At 41.7% G+C, this 25605-nt stretch overlaps 1 protein-coding gene across 4 annotated transcripts in view; it reads right to left on the minus strand.

Moving 5' to 3' along the window:
* Positions 1–2764: 2764 nt before the first annotated feature.
* Positions 2765–25605, minus strand: part of ccdc18 (coiled-coil domain containing 18) — a 140892-nt gene continuing 118051 nt past the window's right edge. For all 4 annotated transcript variants that reach the window (XM_041208706.1, XM_041208705.1, XM_041208707.1 and 1 more), the window contains 6 exons: positions 19060–19263; positions 14763–14900; positions 12561–12758; positions 11488–12039; positions 7255–7360; positions 2765–3147 (listed from right to left, as the gene is read on the minus strand). In XM_041208706.1, the coding sequence (XP_041064640.1) occupies positions 7289–7360; positions 11488–12039; positions 12561–12758; positions 14763–14900; positions 19060–19263 (1164 nt within the window). In that variant the 3' untranslated portion in view covers positions 2765–3147; positions 7255–7288. The remainder of the gene's footprint in view (positions 3148–7254; positions 7361–11487; positions 12040–12560; positions 12759–14762; positions 14901–19059; positions 19264–25605) is intronic.

The raw sequence follows: 25605 nt of genomic DNA on the forward strand, positions 1-25605 counted from the left end.
TGCCATCTTTCGTATTGGAAGATTATGATTGCTGTTTGGACTTGGACATAAGTCTAAAGAACCAAAGTATTTTAACATCGTGATTTCTTTTTTGAACATCAAATACAGCCAGCAGAAGGTCTGCTGAATATTAAGTTCCCTAATGATGACAGAGGTCACACAATTTTCTGATGAATAATCCCAATTCAGAAAGTTCAGAGCAGGATCAGGCTATTCAGAAACTTGAACCTACTCCGGCATTTGATAAGATCATGGCTGATTTGATTGTGGCCTGAACTGTACTTTCCTGTCTACCCACAATATCCTTTGACTGACTCCCTTGTCAATCAAAATCCATCTAACTGAGCCTTAAAAATATTCAGTGACCCTTCCTCTACTGCTCTCTGGGGAAGAGAATTCCACAAACCAACACTCCTCTGAGAGCAAAATTTTTCTCCTCATCTCCATCTTAAATGAGAACCCCCTTATTTTCAAACTGTGTCCTGTGGCTCTAGTCTCTCCCGAAAAGGGGAAACATCCTCTCAGCATCCACCCTGTCAAGTCCCCTCAGGATCTTAAACATTTCAATAAGATTGCCTCTCATTCTTCTAAACTCCTGTCCTCATAAAATAACCCCCTCATCCCAGGAATCAGTCGAGTGAACCTTCTCTGAATTACCTCTAATGCAATTATATCTGCTTGATTGGCACCCCATCCACCACCTTCAACATTCACTCCCTCTATCACCAATGCACAGTGGCAGTAGTACATACCATCTACAAGATGCAATGCAGCAACTCACCAAGGCTCCTTACACAGCACCTTCCAAACACACCACCTCTACCACCTAGAAGGACAAAGGCATGGGAACACCACCACCTTCAAGTTCCTCTCCAAGCGACAGATCATCCTAACTTGGAACTATAATGCCGTTACTTCATGATCGCTAGGTCAAAATTGTGGAACTCCCTTCCTAACTGCACTGTGGGTGTTCCTACAATACATGGGCTGCAGCGGTTCAATGTGGTGGCTCATTACTACCTTCCCAAGAGGAATTAGCGATGGGCAATAAATGCTGGTCTAGTCAGTGATGCCTGCATCCCATTAACAAATAAGCAAAAAGAAAAAGCCTTTACCAAGTAAGGAGCCATAAACTGTATACAGTATTCCAGATGTGGTCTCAGCAACGCCCTATACAATTGTAGCATAACTTCCCTATCTTTATATTACATTCTCCTTGCAATAAATGCCAACATCCCATTTGCCTTCCTAATCACCTGCTGTACATGCATACTAACTTTGTGATTAATGTACCAGGACACCCAGGTCCCTTTGCACCAAAATTTGCAATCTTTCCCCATTTAAATAATATTTCCTTTCTATTCTTTAGTGGACAAGTTCACATTTTACCACATGATACTACACCTGCCAATTTTTTGCCCACTCACTTAACCTATCCAAATCCTTGTGTAAACTCCTCTCAATTTACTTTCCTACCTATCTTTGTTTCATCAGCAAATTTAGCAACCATATATTTGGTCCCTTGATCCAAATTATTTATAAAGATTGTAAATCCAGTATTTGAGGCCCCAACGCTGTGCCTCGAGGCACTCCACCAGTTACAGCTTGCCAACTCCAACATGATAGAATCTGTTATTTACTCTCTGATTTCTGTTAGCCAACCAATCCTCTATCCATGATAATATGTTACCCCCTACACCATGAGCTCTTATTTTGTGTAGTAACCTTTGATTTGGCACCTTATCAAATGCCTTTTGAAAATCCAAATACACCATATCTACAGGTGCCCCTTTATCCACGTCACTTGTTACTTCCTCCTTCTTCAAATAACTCAAATAAATTAGTCAAACATGACTTCCTTTCACAAAACCATGTTGACTCTAAGTGCATTAAGATTTTCTAAGTGCCCTGCTATAACCTCCTTAATAACAGATTCTAGCATTTTCCCTATGACAGTGTTCAGAATCTCAGTTCAGCAGAATGTAACAAATTTTAAAAAATAAAAGAAACTACATTCAATTTTATCCCTATATAGGATTCCTTTGACATAAACAGGATGGTACTAGTGAGCTTAAAGCACTTGTCTGTCCTCTTAAGCAGGGAATGGCACTTGATGCTGCAAACATAAAATGGGGAAATATACTTTCCCCCTTCCTTGGAGCAGAAAAAAAATCACAGACAGCACGTTCCCCTTACATTACATATAAAAAGCACACAATAGAGGGCATATTGACTCCCCTATATTCTCTGTCGCTGGGGAGGCACCTGATTGAGTGTTTGAAATTGAGAAATCTCCATGCACAAATACATTATCTGGGACATCCACTCTGTTCCATTTTTCATGTTAGTTTTCTTACTTGTTTTTACATCACATCACCCCCCCACTCCACTCTACACCACCAACCCCCCACAGTGTGTTGATGGAGAGTGTGGGCATCAGTTTGCATCCAGGTTACTTCTACTGTAAAACTGGCTGCCATGCTCTAAATATTTTACACCCTCAAAGGAAGAGTTTGTAATCAGCTACCTGACCCAAATAGACCTTTATGAGGTTACACCATGCACAGCACACAGTGCATTCATCAGGCTGCTAGTCACAAATTAGAATCAATAAAATTCATATAAATGGAACTCTCAATATTTCATCCTTTAGCAGTAAACAGTGAGATTATATTGCTGTTGTGTGCAATTTCCTGCTATTTGAATTACCTCCGTATATGTAGCTGTAGCTCAAACATTCATGGGAACACGGCAGTCAAGAATAGACTTGAATATACATTTTTTTTAAAAGATGAAAATAAACATAGCAGTACATAAAGGAGCATTTATTTTACATAGAAAAAATTAAATATTTCAATAAAATACATTTGTTTTATTTCTCTAGACAAAATGTTTATTAACAATAAAAAAAATGAATTTTTCAACACCCACTTGCACAATAAATTCCAGCATGACAGTATGAAATTAGGCAATCTTTATTTTCAAAGCTTCTTTTGGAATAAAGGCCATGTCACTGCTTTACAATCATAACTGTACACTTTATACTAGTACTACTAGGTAGTGAGCTTACTGATCACTGGTCCCAAACTCTATCTTCATCTTTTAGCTGATGTTATTCACATGACTGCTCTTGTTCAGTAAGTTCAGCTATATAACAAAAAATTGAAGATAAATAAAAAAGTGACAGCTACATGTATAATCCACAAAATAAATTAGTTAAGCTTTCTTGAACCTTTGAAGTTTCTGAACTGCTTTGGATTTCATAAAATTTCTTACACTGGACATTTAAATTAATAAAGAGGAACTGGTATCCAGTACATAGTTTGCTCCAAAGTGTAATTCAATATAAATCTTGAGCCCACTTGTAATTTGAGGAGGAAGGGATTTGGGAGAAGAGAGAAAAAAAATAGTTCACATTTGATAATAAGTACATCTTGGAACAAAGACCATTGAGAAATCTTTCATGAGAGTGAACAAATCAAACTTACAAATTATGCTGATCTGCCGCTTTATGAAAACAAGTACATAAAACCATTGCATGTCATGTTGAATGCTTCACTTAGTATAAAGTGGCTCCAACCACAAGGAATTTTCTACCCCATCCCTATTTTTTATTTAACTGCTTGTTGTACCTTTCATTAGCATCCCAGAAGTGTCACCACACTCCAGCATCAAATGAAAGCGGTTTATTGTAATCAAAATTAAAATAGGCGCTCTGAAATATTCAAAGCTTTTAACATACCACAAAATCCAAAGGACAACCATAGAAGGAAACAGACACCACATGAGTGTTAGATGAGGAATTAGGGAATATGAACCCAAGCGTAGGCCCTTCAGCACTGAGCCTGTGATGCTATTCAATTAGACCATTGTCGATCTAATAGCTTTAATGAGGCTTTATAAAGGTAGAAAGTGATAGATAAGTTTGAAAGGTTTGTAACATTGAAGCTGAAGCACCATTCTATCATGAGGGCATAACTACATTATGACAAGTTTACAAAAAGCTATTTCTATCATGAATTGGAACATAGAAACAGTAGTAGGCATTTAATCCCTCAAGCCAGTCCTGCCATTCAATGAGATCAAGGCTGATCTGTGACCGAGCTCCACATACCTGCCTGTGCCTCATATCCCTTAATATCTTTTAAGAGATATATCAATCTCAGATTTAAAATTAACAGTTGAACCAGGATCAATTGCCATTTGTGCAAGAGTGTTCCAAACAACTTCTCCACACAAAACGTTGTAGTGTTTTCTAACTTAAAACCTGAAAGGCCTGGCTCTAATACAGTGAGGCCTGAATTACACATGCACACCATGGTCCAAATATTTTCCAGTCCCCTAATCTCATTTGCCGGAGAGCTAATTGTGATCTTGACTCGGCAGATAAATCAACTAGTACTAAACAGATGGTGAATTGTGGAAGGCAAAAACAAAAGTGAGCTGTGCTCACTTAATGGCTGGATGCCTCTTGCCTTCTCACATTCTTGATGTTTAAATCCTGTAATGTGAACACATTGACTATTGCTATCTCACATAAAAACACACGATTACTTAAGTGGTTCAAACTCTCAGTTCTCAATCAAGTGTTCATGAGTTCTATAAAATGCCCTTTCATCTCAATGTTGAGAATCTAATAATTCTGACAGTGCCCCCTGAATGGGTCTCAAGAGTCCAGCCGTGCACTCCTCCCACACTGCCTCAGACCCCTCCTGCAGAGATTTTTTTCCAGTTTCATTTTCAAACTGCATCATTGATTTGGGGTCTCAAGATGGTGGTGCTGCACTTCTATTTTGAGGCCAGCTTCGACCCTCTCCCTGTCACTGTTCACTTCAATCATCCTGGAACCTCACGATGTTCAAGTAAATCTCCCTCCGGTAACTCTCCAGCCTTGCCCAGTAACCCTGGAGCCAATAGTTATTGTTGTGGACATTCCTGTCCTCCCTCTTGAACCTATCACTGTGGATGCCCTATTCCCCATGTGGATCTCACCCTTCCCCATCTTGAGGCTGTGTGCACGGTCACTTAGAGGCGACCCCTCCAACGAGAGCTTTGCGTATTCCCCCTCCATCACTTCATTACATTTTCTCCATTTACTGGCTCCAGATGCCTTCTCTGACCATGACAATCTGCAGCCCAGTACCAAGCCAGCCACTCCCAGGACCACAGAGTGTGAGACAATGACCTAACACCAAGCTGTGTCTGACCTCCCTTGTGCACACAAGCCTTGCCCTCCCTGGAACGGGACCATGAGGTGCGTGCCATACATAGCCCTGTAGCATAGCCTGCGAAGCCCCAGGACTGCCTTTAATCTCTCAACCCAAACTCAGTCCCAAGACTATGATTGTCTGTCACTCAGCACCTCCTGTTCCTTCAGGACTGACCACAACACCATTTCCCTCCCCCACTCCATGAGTCTCTGTGTTACCCTTTCCTCTTGTGCAAGCCTTCCACCTCCCCCACCCAGTAATAAGCGTGTGTGCTATACTAATCCCCCTCCCCCAACCATTCCTTACTCTAGAGTCTGTGTGTACTCTCTTCCACTCATGCCATACAAAGACCACCCAATGCCCCCCTGCTCTGTCTGCGTTCACCCTTTCCATGTTGGGCTTCAACTCCTCCATCCCTCTGTTTGCCATCTCCAGCTTCCCCCACCCCCGACTCCCCAACCCTCATGTCTCTGTCAACCACCTTCCCCTCCCCCCGATCCCCATGCTGATTTCTGTTGGTAGAGTGCAGCCCTACCTGAGACCCACAGCACATACACTAGGTGCAGCCCTCCTGGAGAAGCACAGAACCCACCATCAGCAGCCCAATTAGACACCTGAGGCATCCAATCTAGACACCCCAACCAGTCTCACCTTGCACAGCAGCTTTGGCATTACTGATGACTCGGAGCAGTGCTGTTGCAGGTAGTCTTTGAACGTTGCACTCACCTCAAAGTCACAAGCTAAGTGAAGGTGGACAGCTGCACACCACCTATATCCGGTCATGATTCTGACCGGTCTAATTTCCCACTGGGGTGGCATGAAATTTGGAGGGAGAAAGGAATTCTGGCAACATGCGTTTATAATGAGTATTCATAACATGCTAATGCATGCAAATGAGCTGCCAACAAGGATCAGCGCAAAAGCTGGACAACCATCAGCCCGCCATGAAGGTGCTAAAGGAAAAATTCCGACCTTTTTCCCCTGCAGGCAGAATTCAGACTTTGGGCCACATTCTGAATTTTTCACACTTGCCTGCCATGAATCCCACTGCTGGCAGGACCAGAAAATTCCGGCCCTGGTCTTAGGATCCAGGAAAATCAGATTATTGACCATTCTTTATTTTCTTAGGTGTGAGAATACAGTTGCTGAAACTGATGCAGGATCAGTTATTACATCATAAAAACTTGGCCATGGGATATGGTTGGTGGGCTGTTTAAGTTATGGAACTAAACAATGGATATAGATTCCACCTTCGGGACCAAATGCAGGTTCTAAGCTCTTGTGGGCGAACAGCAAGACTGCAAAGGGGGATTTTACTGGTGGCAGCCAATTAAGAGGCTGTCACCGGGGCCAGTGTTTCATTAAGGATGGGGCCCTGCCTCTTGGAGCTGCTTCCCAATCAAAGGGCTGGCAGTTCAGCAATATCATCAACACAGGTGGTCACTGCAAGGGGATGGAGAGGCTTCCATAATGGCTCATCCTCGAAGGGTGGGGAAGAAACTTTCTTAATGTGTTTGGGCTAGGCAGACAGGCCTCAGCAGTCGGTGGGGTGAATCCTCCAACGGTAGCGTTGGTGCCATGTAAGCAGCCATTGGGAGCCTCTCTGTGGGCTGTCAAGCATCCTGGAAGGAAGCCCCCACCACCTCCGCCTGGGATCTGCTAGGAGACCATCTTGATGTATACCGGTTTCCCCAGAAAGCGGAGTGATGTTCAGATGCGGGCAAAATGTCAGCAGGGGCATAAAATACCCATTAATAGGCCAGTCAATTACATTAATTGGCCACCTGCTGACAAAAGGTGGGCAGCTGTGCCTCTGCCATTCCTGCCTTTCAAAATATCCCCTGGTGGTGGGAAGATGCAGGCTTCCCAGACACTTTCCACCACTATTTTACCAGCCCTCCAGCCTTGTCTCCAGAGGGAATGCTGGCTAATGTTGTAACAAGTCTGCATCTGTCTCACAAAAAGCTGGTATGTAAACAATTTAAAATGACATTTGAAACTTACACACTGAAGAAACATACACATCTATCATGTTATTACCTACCACTGCTGAAGATGAAGCAAATAACTTTTTATAGTTATTTCAATGGCACAGAAGCATGACTTTGCACATTTAAATCAGCATCTGTAAGATTACAGTGGGCACTGTCCTGTTAGAAAGATAAAAGCAAAAATTAGCAAAATATTACAAAGGTCAAAAAGAAAAATAATTTCTAATAGAGGCAGCAACAACACACACAGCAACCAGGACACTGCTACACTTGGAAAACAGGTTTATAAAGAAGATTATAAAGAAAACAACCTTGGTATTGCAATAACAAAGCCGGGGGAAAGCCTCTTGTTCAAAATATTCCACAGTGTCTCTTTAAGTAAAGGTCATTACAAAAATATTCCTCAACACTTTAAAATGTTGGATTTTTTACTCCAGCAGATGTCCATCGCTTCTGGCCTATAGCTGCTCTGCTGTTGTGGTTTAATTTACCTTAATGTGGACAATAATTTCAAACACGATCTGAAGTTGTTCAAACAGCATAAGAGGAGAAACCATTTCCAATTATTAGTAGCAGCTTTTAGTAGTGCTTATAAAAAAAACCTTAGCTAATCTGTAATTGAAAAGTCATAATTCCTACTTTCATATCTTGACAATAGTTTCTGTATGAAAGTAGCCACCTCAACCACCACCCACAAAAATCAGAAATCCATGAAGCACAACACAAAAGGGAAGTTATCATCTCTATCCCATGTTTCCCTCACAAAATACTGAAATTATTTGACTAGCTCCCTAAAACACATGTCGAGCGACATCAGCCACAGAAGCCATGAATTCAGCTCTCAATCCACCCGCCACACACATTTAGCCAGCAGGAGATAAAGAGTGACCCAAAACTCCCAAAATCATTCTGAATCCTGCACAGTGTGGCAATAAAACATTCTTGTACTATAGTGGAACATGCAAGTATGCTGAACAGCAGTTAATACAATAGTTAATCTGCCAAAAGAAGGACTTGAATTTATATAGCGTTTTACATTACAATAGTGACTACACTTCAAAAGTACTTCATTGGTTGTGAAACGCTTTGGTAGTCACGAGAAGTGCTATATAATACAAGTTTTTATTTTCTTCAAGTGTCAATGAAGTACTTTTGAAATGTAGTCACTGCAGTAATGTAGGAAACATGCTTGCACACAGCAAGCTCTCAAAAACAGCAATGCGATAATGATCAGATAATCTGTTTTTTGTGATGTTGGTTGAGGGATAAATATTGGCCAGAACACTGGGGATAACCTCCCTGCTCTTCTTTGAAATAGTGCCATGGGATCTTTTATGTCCACCTCAGAGGGAAGATGGGGTGAGAGTTCAATGTCTCATCTGAAAGATGAGACCCTCCATCAGTGCAGCACTCCCTCAGTACTGCACTGGATTGTCAGCCTTGATTTTTGTGCTCATGTCCTGAAGTGGGACTTGAACCCTGAACCTTGCAACTCAGAGGCGAGGGTGCTATCAACTGAGTCACATTAAGTACAATGAGCACCAGTCAGTACAATGGTCACTCTGCTGATGATCTTCAACCAGTCGAGCACTTTTCCACCTTAGTGAAGTTGCCAATGGTGTCCTATAGCAAGCCTGGCAATAACGTGGGGATGGCTCACATCGCCATACTTAATGAGATATTGTTGAGACCAATTGAGAAGATTCCTTCCATAGAAAGAATCCAATTCACTGAGTTATACTGCTAGTATGTGGAGTACAAATGATATCCATAAGTAAGTATCAAAGTCAACTTTTTATTTATAAAATATATTAATCTGGCAACTGACTGCAAGCTTATCAGCCTCATGTCAGTGGTAGGAAAACTCCCAGGAACCATAAATCTGGGACAAAATTATCACCTAGAACAAGAGTTGATAAATGACAGCTGACATGAATTTGTTAAAAGAAAATAGTGCCTGACAAACTTTATTGAGTTTTTACAATTAAATAATTGAGAGGGTTGATGAAGGTCGATTGCATTGGACTTTCTGAAGGTGAAAGTGCCACATGATAGACCCGTTATACTAAATGGTGAAGATAGTAGCAAACTTCAGGAGGGCAAAGAAAGATTAGTAAAATGGCCAGACACATGGGGCAGAACTTTGCAGTCAGCGGCAGGGAGCGGGGCCCGCTCACCGCGCATAAAGTGACGCGGGATGACGTTTGGCTGAACCCCTGACCTTGTCCCGCCCCATTTAAATATTCAGGAAGACGGGGGCACAGCAAAATCAGCTGTGGGCCCACCGACCTGTCAATGGCCATTTGAGGCCATTGACAGGATCATTTAAACAATTAAAGGATCTGCCTGTCCAACCTTAAAGTTGGCGGGCAGGCCAAGAGCCCCGGCGGCTAATAGCTAAAACATGAAACCTCATCCAGCGGCGGGATGGTTTCATGCAGGGTTTCAAAAATTAATAAAATTCTGTAAATTATGAACATGTCCCATCTCATGTGACATTGTCACATGAGGGGGACATGTTAGGGAATTTTTTTTCTCTATTTTTAATTTTTTTCAAAGTGTACGCGATCTCCCTGAGGCAACACTTTGCCTCAGGGAGATGTGCGCTCTTTCGTGCGCATGCGTGAAAGAGCACACTCTCGCTTTTGGGGAATCCCCCCGCCTGCACAGGGAGCGCATAGCGCTTCCCGCCGGACGTCACGCTGGGCGGGTCTTAATTGGCCCGCTCACGTAAAATGGCAGCGGGGTCCACTTCTCCGGCGGGGATCGGCTCCCTGCCTGCCAGAGATTGAGTTGGGCCCACCTGCCCGACAGGCAGAAAATTCAGCCCGTGGTAGAAGTTTAATGCAGAAGTGTGAAGTGATGCATTTTGGAAGGAAAATTAAGAGAGGCAGTGTAAATTAAATGGGACAGTTTTAAAGGGGCTGCAGTAACAGAAAGGCCTAGGAATTCACAAACACAATTCTTTTTAAAGGTGGCAGGACAGGTTGATAAGCTGTTACAAGAAGCACATGGGGTCCCAGGCATTAGAACTAGGGGTACAGAATAAAAAGGCAAGGAAGCACTCCATTATCTAAATTACAAAGAGAGGTTACACAAACTAGAATTGTATTCCCTGGAATGTAGAGTGTTAAACTACAATCAAATCACCCATTAAAGAGAATAGATAGGGTAAATAGAGAAACTATTTCTGCTGGTTAGGGATTCTAGGTGGAAGGGGAATTGTCTAAAAAATTGAAGTAAGACTTTTCAGGTTTGAAATTAGGAAACACTTCTACATACAAAGGGTGGTACAAGTTTGGATCCTCTTCTGCAAACAGCAATTAATGTCCGTGCAATTGTTAATTTTAAATCTGAGATTAACAGATTTTTATTAACCAAACATATTAAGGAATATGGAGCAAGGATATGAAGTTAGGTCACAGATCAGCTATGTTCTCACTGAATGGCAGCAGAACAGATTTGATGGACTAAATGGTCTACTCCTGTTCCAATGTTCCAAAGTTATGCTAAACTTTAAAAATCATTGGTTAGGCCTCAGCTGGAGTATTGCATCCAATTCTAAGCAACACACTTTAGAGAAGGTGTCAAGGTCTTGGAGTGGAAAGGAAATTTACTAGAATGGAACCAGGAATGAGGAACTTGTGGAGAGACAAGAGAAGGTGGAATTGTTCTCTTTAGAGCAGAGAACTTTAAAGAGAGGCATTCAAAATTATGGGGGTTTTGATAGTTTCTTCTCAACTACTCTGTTTCAACTGGCTGGTGAGTCAGTAACCAAAAGAAACAGACTGAAGATAATTGGCAAAAAATCCAGGCTGGAAATTAGATTTCTTTTACTTTAAAACACAGTAAATTGCAAGGATTTGGAATGCACTACCTAAAATGGTGGCGCAGGTAAATTCAATAGTAACTTCCAAAGGGGAATTGGAAATACACTTGAAAAGGAGAAATTTGTAGGGTGAACGAACAGGGAAGTGGAACTAATTGGATAGCTCTTTCAAAGTGCTAGCACATATACAATAGGACAAATGGCCTCCATTTGAGCTATATCATTCTGTGTGTGCTAATTAACTGCAATAGTTTGCAAAAGAGTGAAGTTGTTGTGAACGTTACAAATATTCAGCAATACCAGCAGTAGTACAGACAGTGTGAATGTGCTGTAACATGATCATGTCTTAATTATTGAAATCTCATCATATAAAGACTCTAATCTTACAAGTTGCGACATCTTAGAATTAAATCAATTAGCAAATAGATTTGTTACTTAACAAACGTACAACACAGACCTGATTTGAAATTCTGTGCATTCCAGTTGAACATTCATCCATTTTTGATTTAATCTGTTCATTAGACAAGCCTGGTGACTGGTCAAGTGGGGATCCCAGCTTAGTATTACTTTGTTCCATGGCAATTAGATGATTTAACATTCCACTTAAAGTTTCCATGTTACTATTACTAGTCAGATTAGCGAGCTCCAAATCTTCTTCACCTTCTGCTTTTGGAGATGGACTGAATAAAGCAGCACTCTCTGGTTTCCCTGCACAGGAAGCATCTTCAGTTTCTACTACGCCGATATTCTGGACAATGAAAGACTGCTCGAGTATTTCACGAATCCTGTTAGAATAATTCAGGGAATGTAACGCTGAACCAATGTCAGTGCCATACATATCATTAGCACTAATAGGTCTATTCATGCTTCTGGCCAAAGGGTAAAAACTCTTGAGTTGCGGTGTGCAGTCTTTTCTATTATTGGATTCATTTTGAGAAGGGAGTTGCTGTTTACCCATAGCTCTTTCAAATCCAGAAATTTTGACTTGTAGTCTTGCTATTTCAGATTCCTACATTTAGAAATGGAAAAGAAAACATCACCGTGTAATACTAAACATCATAGTTCCCTTTCTATGATAACACCTTATGTTAGAAGTTTTGCAAAAAAAAGACAAAAATGAATCAGTTCACCTAAACTGCTGACATTTTTAATGGAATAGACAGCAAATGAAAATGCATTCAAAGCGGTGAGGTTATATTCTTTGAATGGTCGGGGAAAAATTCCTGCTTCAATTCTCAAACTTACAATCCCCTGTCTTATGCTGCATTGCTTTGAGCTGCTAGTGTCCTACTCCCTGGAGTTCCCTCTCCTGCCGTTTTTAAAGGCCTTCACAAAATCTTTTATCAAGCTTTTGATCAGCCATCAAAATCTCACCTTTTCTACCTTAGCTTCTGTCTTCCAGATCACTACCTGTGGAGTGTTTTGAGGCATTTTTTTATACCGAGGGATTTTTTTTTTAATATTCTGGCATCAAATTGTTGCTGAAAGATAACTTTTGTCTAGTCAAATGTTCCAAAACAAAAATCCTACCTTAATTATTAGGCCTTCTTCTGCAGCACTTATCATCTCCCTTTGAGTCTTAAGTTCTGACTCAAGATGAAGGATATGCTCCTGAGCATTTTCTAGATCCTGCGTTAACTGTAGCAACTGGTCACTTGATTTTTGGGTAGTAGGGATCTCCGCAATAGGTGGCAATGACTGTGCACTGCTTTCTTTAAGCATAGCGATCTGTAACAAAAATAAATACACACTTTTAAAGTTTAGTTCTTGGTGTCTTAGAACCTGTCCTTTGTCCCAGGTCAAACAGATTAGAAGTGAGCTCTCTCTGAAATATATTCGCCAGTATTTATTATTAGACATTGTTGTGAATATCTCATTCATACTTCAAATGTTTTAGTATATAAAATTTAGTTTTAAGAGATTAAAGTATTAAATGTAAAGATAAATGGAAATTCCTGATTGAGAAACTGATAATAATCCTGAAGTGAATGAAATTCAAACAAACTGGGAATTAATTACAGTTAAAAGCTACTCAATGCTTATCTTACAAGGTCAGAGGGAGAGATGTAAACATTTGAACAATGAACGACCCATTTTTGGACCTCTTGGTAGAGCCAGGATGTCTATTGTCATCACCATAAAATAAGCTAAAAGCTAGTAAAAGAGGGTCCTAAAACTCCATTAGAGAAAGAAAATATTCATATCGGTTACAGAATCAGAGTTGTATGGAAGGTAAAATAATTTGTTTGCAGTTCAGTTTGCATCATCCCAAAGCACGTACGGTTGCGATGTAAGATTAGAAGGTTCCTTTGTTTAATTTATCTGTGTGTGTTTGCTCACAGAAGCCGGCAGTTCAGTTTGGGAATAGGCAGAGGCAGTTACACCTTTGCTTTGCTGAAGAGTGCATCTCACAGGATTGAGGAAGCCAGCGGGGGCTGATGATCAGTTAGGCTGTATCGGATAACTGAAGGATATGGCAAATATTTTAAATAGTTACTGATGATCCTCTGTCACCAATATCGGTACACCATGAATGCTAAAATTGAAAGTGGATGTGGGTAAAATAGGTGATCTTTGATAGGAGCCTTACAGCATTCAATTGAGGTTATTCAAGGAAATGAGAGTGGTGTTCCATGAAAAACTTGTTAATATATTCAACAGCTTTTAGGCCTGGGATTGTCCCCATAGACTGGAACAAGATCCATGTGATGCCTATATTTAAAAAGGGCAGAAAGTCTGAAGCAGAAAATCACAGATCTATTAGTTAACTTCAGGTATCTTAAGTTATTTGTATGACTCCAGCCAACAGTTGTTAGTTTACAATTGGATGTGGCAGGACTGTACAGCTTTGATCTGCTCCACTGGCTTTGGGATTGCTTAGCTCTGTCTATCGCATGCTGCTTGCACTGTCTAGCATTCATACAGTCCTGTGTTATAGCTTCACCTGGTTGGCATCTCATTTTTAGGTATACCTGGCACTGGTCCTGGTATGGTCTCCAACATTGAACCAGGGTTGATCCCCTGATTTGATGGTAACAGTGAAAGATATACCAGGCCATTACTCAGTGAGAAACCATGTATGTAATAGATAAAAGGCGAAAAAATAAAAATTGTTATGAGATGAATGAATATGTTCTTAGCATCCACTCCTTTTCACTAGAATACTTCTGCTTCTTGATTAAACTCAGCTTCAACAATTACCTACCAATCACAAAATATTCAGTCTATTGCAGACTCCATTAATATCTAACTAGCATTTGGGCAGGATTACATATTAGCTGGTAAAGACTAATGAAAGTAATAGTCAGGTCAAGAGGACACCAATAGAAAGGCAGTACACCGTACTGCAATAGTAGCACACTGTTAACAAGATTCAGGTTTGTACCTATAATTCCCTCAATACCATGATTTCCAGCCTTAGCTGCAGCATCTAGAAATTGCTGTGCATCGGACAGAACTTCCTATTGAGAAGTGAGAAGAGGCAAAGCATTCTCAGAATCCTTCCGTCAGCAAATATGAAGACCAGAAAGCTATGGTATAGTCCAATGCTCAAAGGCCTTCAGATTAGAAATTATATATCAAAATACTTAATTGGATCAAAATGATGCAAAGGTAGACACACATCTATTGCTTTGTTGTATGTTTAAACAAACAATAAGGTTTTTAAATTGATAAGAGTCCCACCATAGTAACAAGGTTCCAACATTTCTCACTAAATAAATTGACTCCTACTTCTTTCTGATGAGCATTCTTCAAGTGTTTAACCAATTCTTTTAACTTCTTTGTCTCTGCCTGCGTCCTGATTTCTAATTTGGTTTCTCGAGCTTGAGCAGCACCCAATTCTTCTGCAAGGTGAGCAACACAAGCTTCCTACAGACAGTAAATAAAGATAATCAAGTTATCAGAAATGAGAATGAGATACTAAGAGTTTCAATGAGCCTTTTGTTGACCTTACACAAAAATGTTGCAAGTGTTCCAAAGCATCATCACACACATTGGTCGATTAATATCAATCACTCAAGGTTCCCACTCGTATCTCTTATGCAATGACCCCCACTGAAGGTGCACATCATGGACATCAGGTGAGAATTAAGCTCACTGGAGATGCCTTCCATGGTAAAATAGCCTTCTGGCACCATCCAGATCAAAATGAATAATGGGAACTTGAGCAGTGGTGCAGCTCATGGAACTATACCTCAATGGTGCAGTTAACTCTTTGTAAAAGGAGAGGAAGGAAAACAATTTTAAAAGATGATAAAAATTGGCACACACCACTGGGATACTGGTGAGAACCCAACTTGCTAACAGATCTGCTATACCAAAGCTGAATGTCAAAATGACTAGGTACCAAAAGTTTTAATTTAATAAAAGTGTTTTAATTTCCAATGAAATTGCTCAGTGAAACATTTCATTCCCTCAATTTGAATTCCCTCAATTATTCTAATACTGAATGGGGGAACTTCAATTTTCCTGATACAGATGGCAGAATATTACAAATGGCAGAAAGGGTATTGTATCTTGAAATGTGTTCTAGAGAATTTTCTTTATCAGTGCATTTCCAGCCCAATGAGGAGAGAGGCATTGCTGAAACTGGTTCTGGGGAATAAAGTGGATCCAGTGGATCAACTGTCAGTAGGGGAATATTTAAGTTTTTAGATTAACTGTGGAAAAGGACAAGGAGCAATCTAGAGTAAAAATACTTTATTCGAGGTGGGCCAGTTTCAGTGGGTTGAGAATGGATTTATTCCAGTCAAAGATTGGCAGGCAAAGCTGTAGTGGAACAATTGTCTGCCTTTATAGAGGAAATAGTTCAGATACAGTCTAGTACATTCCCATGAAGGAGGAAAGCAGCACAACCAAAGCCACAGCTCCCTGAATAACAACTGGCAGTAAGATGAAGCAAATAAAAGGGTGCTTATGACAAATGTCAGATTGATAATACAAGTGAGAACTGGACTGAATATATAGGGCAGAATTTTCTGCCTGTCGGGCAGGCGGGGAGCCGATTCCAGCCGGAGAAGTGAGCCCCGCCGCCATTTTACGTGGGCCGCCCAGCGTGACGTCCGGCGGGAAGCGCTATGCAATTCCTGTGCGGGCAGGGGGATTCCCCAAAAGCGAGAGTGTGCTCTTTCGTGCATGCACACAATAGAGCACACATTTCCCTGAGGCAAAGTGCTGCCTCAGGGAGATCGCTGACACTTATAAAAATACTAAAAAGAGAAAAAAAAATTCCCTAACATGTCCCACTCACGAGATGGGACATATTCATAATTAACATAATAACTTCATTAAAATGTTTAAAAACCTACATGAAACCTCATCCTGCCGCTGGATGAGGTTTCATGCTTTATCTATTAGCAGCTGGGGCTGCTGGCCTGCCCGCCAACCTTAAGGCTGGACGGGCAGGTCCTTTAATTGTTTTAATGATCCTGTCAATGGCCTCAATTAGCCATTGACAGGTCAGCGGGCCCGCAGCTGATTTTGCTGTACCCCCGCCTTCCTGAAAATTTAAACGGACCGGGATGACATCGGGGGTTCCGCCCAACGTCATCCCATGGCAGCAAGCAGGCCCCGCCCCCTGCTCACCGACAGCAAAATTCTGCCCATAAAATTTAGAGAGAAAGTGAAAAAGGATGAGAAGAGACTAACATCAATGGATTCCAAAAGTCTTCTGCAGATATGTAAACATAAAAATAATAATGAGGAGTGGAAGTGTGTTGCTGATTAGGGATCAAAAAGGAGCATGAAGGCAGAGGGCATGGCTGAGTTGCTAAATGAGCACTTTGCATCTGTCTTAACCAAGGAAGATGATGCTGCCAAAGTCAGTGAAAGAGGTGAGAGTTGAGATCTAGATAGGCTAAAAATTTATAAAGGAGGTTCTAGAATGGTTGGCTATACTTAAAAGTTGATAATGGTACCAGGACCAGATAGGGAGGTTGAGTGTGGAAATTGTGGAGGAACTGATCATAATTTCCAGTCCTTCTCCTTAGATATGGGGGTGGTGCCATAGGACTAGGGAATTGTACATGTTACACTCTTGTTCATAAAAGGGCTGCAAGGATAATCCAGCAGCAACAGGTCAGTTAGTTTATCATCAGTGGTGCTAAAGCATTTAATCAGGGTAATCTTGGACAAGATTAACAGTCACTTGGACAAGTGTAGATTAATTAAGGAAAGGCAGCATTGATTTATTAAAGGTAAATAACTTGATTGAGTATTTTGAGATAACAGAGGGCATTGATGAGGGTAATGCAATTGATACAGTGTATATGGACTTCGAAAAGGTGTTAAATAGGGTACTACATAATAAACTTGCCAGCAAAGTTGAAATCCAGGGAATAAAATGGACAGTGCAGCCTGGCTATGAAATTGGCTGAGCGAGAGGAATAGTAATGAATGTTTGCTTTTTGGACAGGAGGAAAGTATACTGGTATTACCTATGGGTCAGTACCCAGGATCACTGCTTTTCTTAATATATTAATGACTCAGACTTTGGTGTACAGGGCACAGCTTCAAAATCTGCAGAGAATGTAGACCTTGGAAGTACAATGAATTGTGGTGAGATAGTGAGAGACTTCAAGAGGACATGGAAGGACTGGTGAAATTTAACACAGAATTGTGAAGTGGAATGCTTTAGTGGGAAGAATGAGATGTGGTTCTAAGGGGTAAATAAATGGAGAGACCTAGGGGTATAGGTACACAAATCACTGAAGATGGCACGAGTGGATGAGATTGTGGTTAAAAAGGATTTAGGATCCTGAGTTTTATAACGCATGGAATGCAAAAGCAAGGAAGTGATGTTGAACCTTTATAAAGCACTGGTTTGGCCTCCACTGAAATACTGTGTCCAATTCTGAACACGGCACTTTGGGAAGGATCTGGAGGCTTTATAGAGGATGCACAAAAGATTTACAAGAATAGTTCCAAGGATGAGGTACTTCGGTTACATGGATAGACTGGGAAAGTTAGGGTCGCTCTCCTCAGAAAAGAGATTGAGAGGAGATTTGATAGATGTGTTCAAAATCACGAGAAGTCTAAAATCTATTCCCACTGCTGGAAGGGTCGAGAACCAGAAGGCATAGATTTAAAGCTATTGGCAAAAGAACCAAAAGTGACATGAGGGAAAAGCTTTCCTGTTTTTACACAGTGAGTGGTTAGGATCTGGAATGCGTTGCCTGAGAGTGTGGTAGGGGCAGATTCAATTGTGGCTTTCAAAAGGGAACTGGCTAAGCACCTGAAAGGAAAAAAAAAATTGCAGGGCTACAGGGAAAGGATGGGGAGTGGGTCTAGTTAAATAGCTCTTGCAGAGAGCTAGCACAGACTTGAGGGGCTGAATGGCCACCTTCTGTGCTGTATCCATTCTATTATTCTAAATGGGAAGGATTAGTATTGAAATGTAAAATTATCATGAACTTCAACTTAAAACTACAAAACAATAAATAAGGACCAAATCTTCATCAAGGACTTTATTTCCCAGGGTTAAATACAGAAGTTTGAGCTGACCAAAAGATTTGGAAAGTCTGCATGTGAAATTCTAGTTTTTACACAAGGTTCACCACAAGGTCAGTTAAAAATCTCTATTTTTGGTGCAACTTGTCGATCAGTTCTTGTAAAGTCTTTCCTGGCATTACATCAGATATTCTCAGACCAGGTATAGCATGAATTAGATATAAAACTCTCTTTATATGGGTTGAGCAATGTGTCTTCTCTCCAACCTCAGAACAGAATCCTCGACTGAACAAGTACAATATTTTAGCTTCCTCATACCTCACGGTGACTTCAGATTGAGAGACGATTAATGAATGAAAGGGAAATCCAGGGTTTGGTAGGATTAGCTCTACTGAATATTCCTTACCATCTTTTTTAGGGAAAATTTAATTCTATCTTTTTGAGACTGATTCAAACCCAAATACCTAGATTGAAAGGGTGCTGTTCCATTGTGTACCACCAGTCAGTTCCCTCCTATGTAATGCAACATGAAGCTGTATGTCTTGTTCAACTGCTGCAGTTGCCCACTTTTAACGGTTACCTTTTCTTGAGATAGTTGAACAGTTTCATCCAGTTCAATAGAGAGACGGTCTACCTCTCTTTGTGCCTGTGTTAACCGTTGCTGAGTCTCTCTCAATTCCAGATAAGAGTGCTGCATTTGTTCACGAGCTAAGCGTACTTGTTGACTTTCATCCAATGCCTCCTTATGTTGCTTTACAATACACTGATCCTTATTTTTCAGCATCTGAACAAATGTCAATCAAACCAACGAGCAGAAAGTTATAAGTAGAAAGCATATCCAAGAATAACATTACATTTTTTCTTTAAAAAAAAAGTGTTCCATAGATTTAAAAGAAAACTACTAGGTGTTCTACAACAAAACACAATAAAAGGAAGTTGGTTAATTTGTCTTGTGGTTGTACTGTACTCATCAGAGCTTAAGCAAAGAGAATAATCAGAGAAATTTGAGTACTCTTTTGATGAATAAACAGTGTTCCTTTCATATGCACGCTTCAGTTTCTTAAAGCATAAGAAGCAATTTAGAGGTATCATAGGAAGATGGCTCCCAGACTGTCAACTCATTATTAAACTTCACTCCCTGAGTAATTTTTCTATGATTTCCAACTCCTTCTCAATTCATCTTGCTCTCATCCGTGCAAGTGAAATGACATAAACCTCTCCCTTCATACAAGTTGATATTGACATGGATTGCAACCCCTTCAACCTCGCCACCTCACATAGCCTTGATCAATGACATACCATTTCTGAACACACTGCTGTATCCATCACCACCCATATCTCTCAATGTTCTTGCAGCCTCACTTATTCTTAATTTCACCGCTAGAAAAACTCTCCATAATTACTTACAACTTCCAATTCAAACTTCAAGCTATTTATCCTATAGCCCTACATTTATCACAATGTTGTCATCAATCTGCTCAATCACCGTCTTACATCAACTTTGGTGCTCATGTTTGTTCCTAACAGAAGCAGGATTCTCCTATCCCATTGTTCTTGCTAGAATGAACCCCAGCTTCACTATCTCTAATCAAAAGGATGCAGATTTGAGTACAGCTCAATATTTGGTCACTCTTACCAAATTTAGTTGCACCATATCAAGCACTATCAGGAACCACTCTGCCAAAACTACTCACTTCCTTAAAGATATCCTGGGGGGCAAATATAATCCTAGGTTTTTATTCTCCATTAACAACCATCTCCTTAGCAACTTCTCCTCTACCTTCCCCATCCTCGCCTCCAATAACAAGTGCAAGGATCTCATTGTTATGATCCCAGCTGAGGTTACCACTGCACAAGCCTGATCCCAGGGTGGAACCCAGCTTGCTAGATCCTAACTTTTATTTGTTTGTTTAGACACGTGGAGAGGGGCTACTGAACAGAGTCACCAGAGTCAGCTAATGAACAAACACCACCATCCTTGGGTATGTCCTGTCCGTCCGGGAGGATAGGCCCAGCAGACGTGGCGGCACAGCGGTATACAGTCAGGATGGAGTTACCTTGGGGGTCCTCAACATGAACTCTGAACCCCATGAAGTCTCATGGCATCAGGTCAAACATGGGCAAGGAAACCTCCTGCTGGTTACCGCATACCTCCCTCCCTCAGCTGATGAATCAGTGCTCCTCCATATGGAACATACTTGGAGGAAGCACTGAGGGTGGCAAGGGGGCAGAATGTACTCTGGGTGTGGACCTCAATGTCCATCACCAAGAAAGCTCGCTAGCACCACTACTGACTGAGGTGGCCGAGTCCTAAATGACACAGCTGCTAGACTGGGTCTGTGGCAGGTGGTGAGGGAACCAAGAGGGGAAAAACATACTTGACCTCATCCTCACCAACTTACCTACCACAGATGCATCTGTCCATGACTGTGACGGTAGGAGTGACCACTGCACAGTCTTTGTGGAGATGAAGTCCCGCCTTGACACTGAGGATAACCTCCATTGTGTTGTGTGGCACTACCACCTTGCTAAATGGGATAGATTTCGAACAGATCCAGCAACTCAAGATTGGGCATCCATGAGGCACTGTGGGCCATTAGCAGCAGTAGGATTCTACTCGAACACAATCTGTAACCTCATGGCCCAACATATCCCCCACCCCACCATTACCATCAAGCCAGGGGATCAACCCTGGTTCAATGAAGAGTGCAGGACGGCATGCCAGGAGCAACACCAGACATACCTAAAAATGAGGTAACAACTTGGTAAAGCTATAACACAAGGCTACTTGCATGCCAAGCAGCATAAGCAGCAAGTGATAGACATGGCTAAGCGATCCTAAAACCAACGGACCAAATCTAAGCTCTGCAGTCCTGCCACATCCAGTCGTGAATGGTGGTGGGCAATTAAACAACTCACTAGAGGAGACGACTCCACAAATATCCCCATCCTCAATGGTGGAGAAGCCAGCACGTCAGTGCAAAAGATACGGCTGAAGCATTTGCTACGTTCTTCAGCCAGAAGTGTCGACTGGATGATCCACCTCGACTTCCTCCAGAGGTCTCCAGCATCACTGATGCCAGTCTTCAGCTAGTTCCACTCCACTCCATGTGATATCAAGAAATGGCTGAAGACACCAGGTGCCCTGACAATATTCTGGCAATAGTACTGAAGACTTTTGCTCCAGAACTCGCCGCACCCTTAGCCAAGCTGTTTCACTACAAATACAACACTGACATCTACCCGACTTTGTGGAAAATTGCCCAGGTACCTCCTGTATACAAAAAGCAGGACAAATCCAACCCAGCCAATTACCGCACCAACAGTCTACTCTCAATGATCATTAAATGAAAGGGGTCATCAAGCGGCACTTGCTCAGCAATAACCTGCTCACTGATGCCAAGTTTGAGTTCCACCAGGACCACCCAGCTCCTGACTTCATTACAGCATTGGTTCAAACATGGACAAAAGAGCTGAACTCCTGAGGTGAGGTGAGAGTGACTGCCCTTAACCTCAAGGCAGCATTTGACCGAATGTGGCATCAAGGAGCCCTAGCAAAACTGGAGTCAATGGGAATCAGAGGGAAAGCTTTCCACTGGTTGAAGTCATACCTAGCACAAAGGAAGATGGTTATGGTTATTGGAGGTCAATCATCTCAGCCCAAGAACATCACTGCAAGAGTTCCTCAGGCTAGTATCCTCAGCCCAACCATCTTCAGCTGCTTCGTCAATGACCTTCCTTCCATCATAAGGTCAGAAGTGGAGATGTTCGCAGATGATTGCACCATGTTCAGCACTATTCATGACTCCTCAGATACTGAATGACCATCTCCAACAAGAGAGAATTCAACCATCACCCCTTGATGTTCAATGACATTACCATCACTGAATCCCCCACTATCAACATCCTCGGGGTTACCATTGACCAGAACCTGAACTGGACTTGTCATATAAATGCTGTGGCTACAAGACCAGGTCAGAGGCTAGGAACCCTGTGACGAGTAACTCATCTCCTGACTCCCCAAAGCCTGTCCACCATCTACAAGGCACTAGTCAGGAGTGTGATGGAATCCTCCCCACTTGCCTGGATGAGTGCAACTCCCACAACACTCAAGAAACTTGACACCATCCAGAAAAAAAACAGCCCGCTTGATTGGAACCACATTCACAAACATTCACTCCCTCCACTACCATCTACAAGAGGCATTGCAGGACTTCACCAAGGCTCCTTCGACAGCTTCTTTCAAACCCACGACCATGACCATCTACAAGGACAAGGGCAGCAGATAGATGGGAACATCACCACCTGGAAGTTCCCCTCCAGGTCACTCACCATCCTGACTTCTTCATCCATAACTCTATCTTTACAGATAGTTACAGATTTGTAAGGATAACACAAGTTACAAAAGCCGTCTTATACTCTAATGTCCATAGTAAGTACACCGTCCATGTAAACCAATAGGCAAGCGGTGGTCAGACACACCATACTCTGAAACCTAGTGAAAGATGTCACCTCAACCAGATGCTATGGATCTCTCCTCAACTTCCCCCAGATGCTTGTCACACCATGAGCCAATTGGTCTTTCACATGAGGGTTCAAATCTCCACTCTCCAAGAACTCACCTTGGAATCTTCTCCCAAACTGATGCTTTCTCTCAGATGCCCTCCGCAAGGTTCACCTCTAGGGTTTTGAACCCTCCTTCTGATGCAGCTCTCCCCTGGGTCAGCATATGCTTTCAAGCTTTCTTCCACGCACTCTCTCTCATTGACTCAACTGTCAACAGTACACTCCTGCTTCATATGCTCATAGCAAAGAGTTACAGACCTTCAGTTGTCTCTTTGACCTTCTGGTTTCTCACAAGCCTTTATCTCTAAGCTTGGAGCCTTTCTCTGCCCCTCACTTATCAGGACCTTTTCCAGGTTCCTGTCCTTCCTTTGACTGGAAGGTCTGCTTGGAACTTTCTTCTGTGCCTGTCCCTTTTGCTCCAGTCTCTCTCTGGCAGCTACTTTTAACAAACTTTACCTTGGGACTGGCTATCTGTCCCTTCGAGGCTGCTTCTGCCTGCCAGATGTCTTCAAAACCAACTGAACCTAAACAGTTTCCAAATCAAGCTGCTGTTTCTAGTTTCTTGTGTGTGGGACAACAGCCCAGTTTTTCTACTCTTCAGTTTGCTTAATTTCTTACAGTCGTAAACTCTCATTAGAAATGCAGGCACCTTTTAAAGTGAAACTAAAACTCAACTTGACCTTTTCTAAACACACAGATAAAGAAATACAAATCAAACTGAAACATTAAAGCTAAAACTTATTCCTAACACCCACAAACACCAATGTAACCTATTATCTCGATTTCCTAACATCATGAACATTTTGACATCAGGATTGATACCATCCATTCAGCCGCCTCTGTTGTTACCCCCTTTACCCTTTGCTTCCCAAACTTCTCTCCCAATCTTCCTTCTTGTCCTGAGCCCATGTATTTCTCCAATTTCTCTTCCGATTTCCCTTAAGTCCTCTCTCTGAGTTCATCTCTCCTATAGCGTACACCTCCTACACTCTTGACCCCCTTACCACTAAACAATTAATTTACTGGATTTCTTTGAGGAAGTAAAAAATGTGGATAAAAGGGAACCTGTGGATGTGCTGTACTTATATTTCCAGAAGGCACTTGACAAGATGCCACAACAAAGGTTACTATGCAAAATAAGAGCTCATGGTACAGTAAGTAACATAGTAACATGGATAGAGGATTGGTAAGCTAACAGGAAACAGAGTAGGCATAAATGGTTCATTTTTGGGATGGCTAGATGTGATAAATGGAGTGCTTCAGGAATCAGTGCTGGGCCTTAATTACTTACAATTTTTAGCAATGACTTCGATGAAGGGACCAAATATATGGTTGCTGAATTTGTTGATGATGGGTAGGAAAATAAGTTGTGAAGACAACATAAGTCTGCAAAAGGGCATGGATTTGGTGAGCGGGCAAAAATTTGGCAGATGGAGTATAATGTGGGAAAATGTGAACTTGTCTACTTTGGCAGGAAGAATAGAAAAGTAGCATATTATTTAAATGAAGAGATATTGCAGAACCCTTAAGGTACAGAGGGATCTGAGTGTCCTGGCACTGATCCCTGCGGCACTCCATTCATCACATCTAGCCATCCCAAAAATGAACCATTTATGCCTACTCTCTGTTTCCTGTTAGCTAACCAATCCTCTATCCATGTTAATATGTTACCTTCTGCACCATGAGCTCTTAATTTGCGTAGTAACCTTTGTTGTGGAATCACAAAAAGTTAGTAAGCAGGTACAGCAAGTGATTAGGAAGGCAAATGGAAAGTTGTCGTTTATTGCAAAGGTAATAAACGTAAGCACGTTTTGCTACAGTTGTACAGGGTGCATTCGGGAGACCACATCTGGTGTACTGTGTATAGTTTTGGTCTTATTTAAGGAAGGATATAAATGTGTAATAAGCAGCTCATAGAAGGTTCAATTGACCGATACCTGGGTTGGGGAGGGTGGGGGTGGTTAGCTTACAAGGAAAGCTTGGGCAGGCTGGCCTGTATCCATTGGAATTTAGAAGAATGAGAGGTGATCTTATTGAAACATATAAGATCCTGAGGGGACTTGATAGAATGGATGCAGAAAGGATGTTTCCTTGTGTGGGGGAGATTAGAACCACGGAACACAGTTTAAAAGTAAGGGGTCTCCCATTTAAGATAGAAATGAGAAGAAATTTTCTCTCTCAGAGAGTCATGAGTCTTTGGAAGTCTCTTCCCCAGACAGCAGTGAAGGCAGGATGATTGAATATTTTTAAAGTTGAGATAGATGGATTCTTGACTAACAAGGGAGTCAAAGGTTATTGGGGGTAGGTAGGAATGTGGAATTGAGGCCACAATCAGATCAGCCATGATCTTATCGAATGTCACAGCAGGCTTGAGGGGCCAAATGGCCTACTCCTGTGCCTAATTCGTTGTTCGTATGTACTGACCACTCAACCTCCCTTCCTGCCCTCCATGCTGGCTGACATTGCAAGTGGTCTGCAATCCTCAGATATTGCTTTCCCTCCTTTGCAAAACCATTATCACTCCACTCCTTATATATGTCTGTCCTTCCAAACAATCATC

The sequence above is a fragment of the Carcharodon carcharias genome, chromosome 16, assembly GCF_017639515.1.
Source record: "Carcharodon carcharias isolate sCarCar2 chromosome 16, sCarCar2.pri, whole genome shotgun sequence".
Lineage (NCBI taxonomy): Eukaryota > Metazoa > Chordata > Chondrichthyes > Lamniformes > Lamnidae > Carcharodon > Carcharodon carcharias.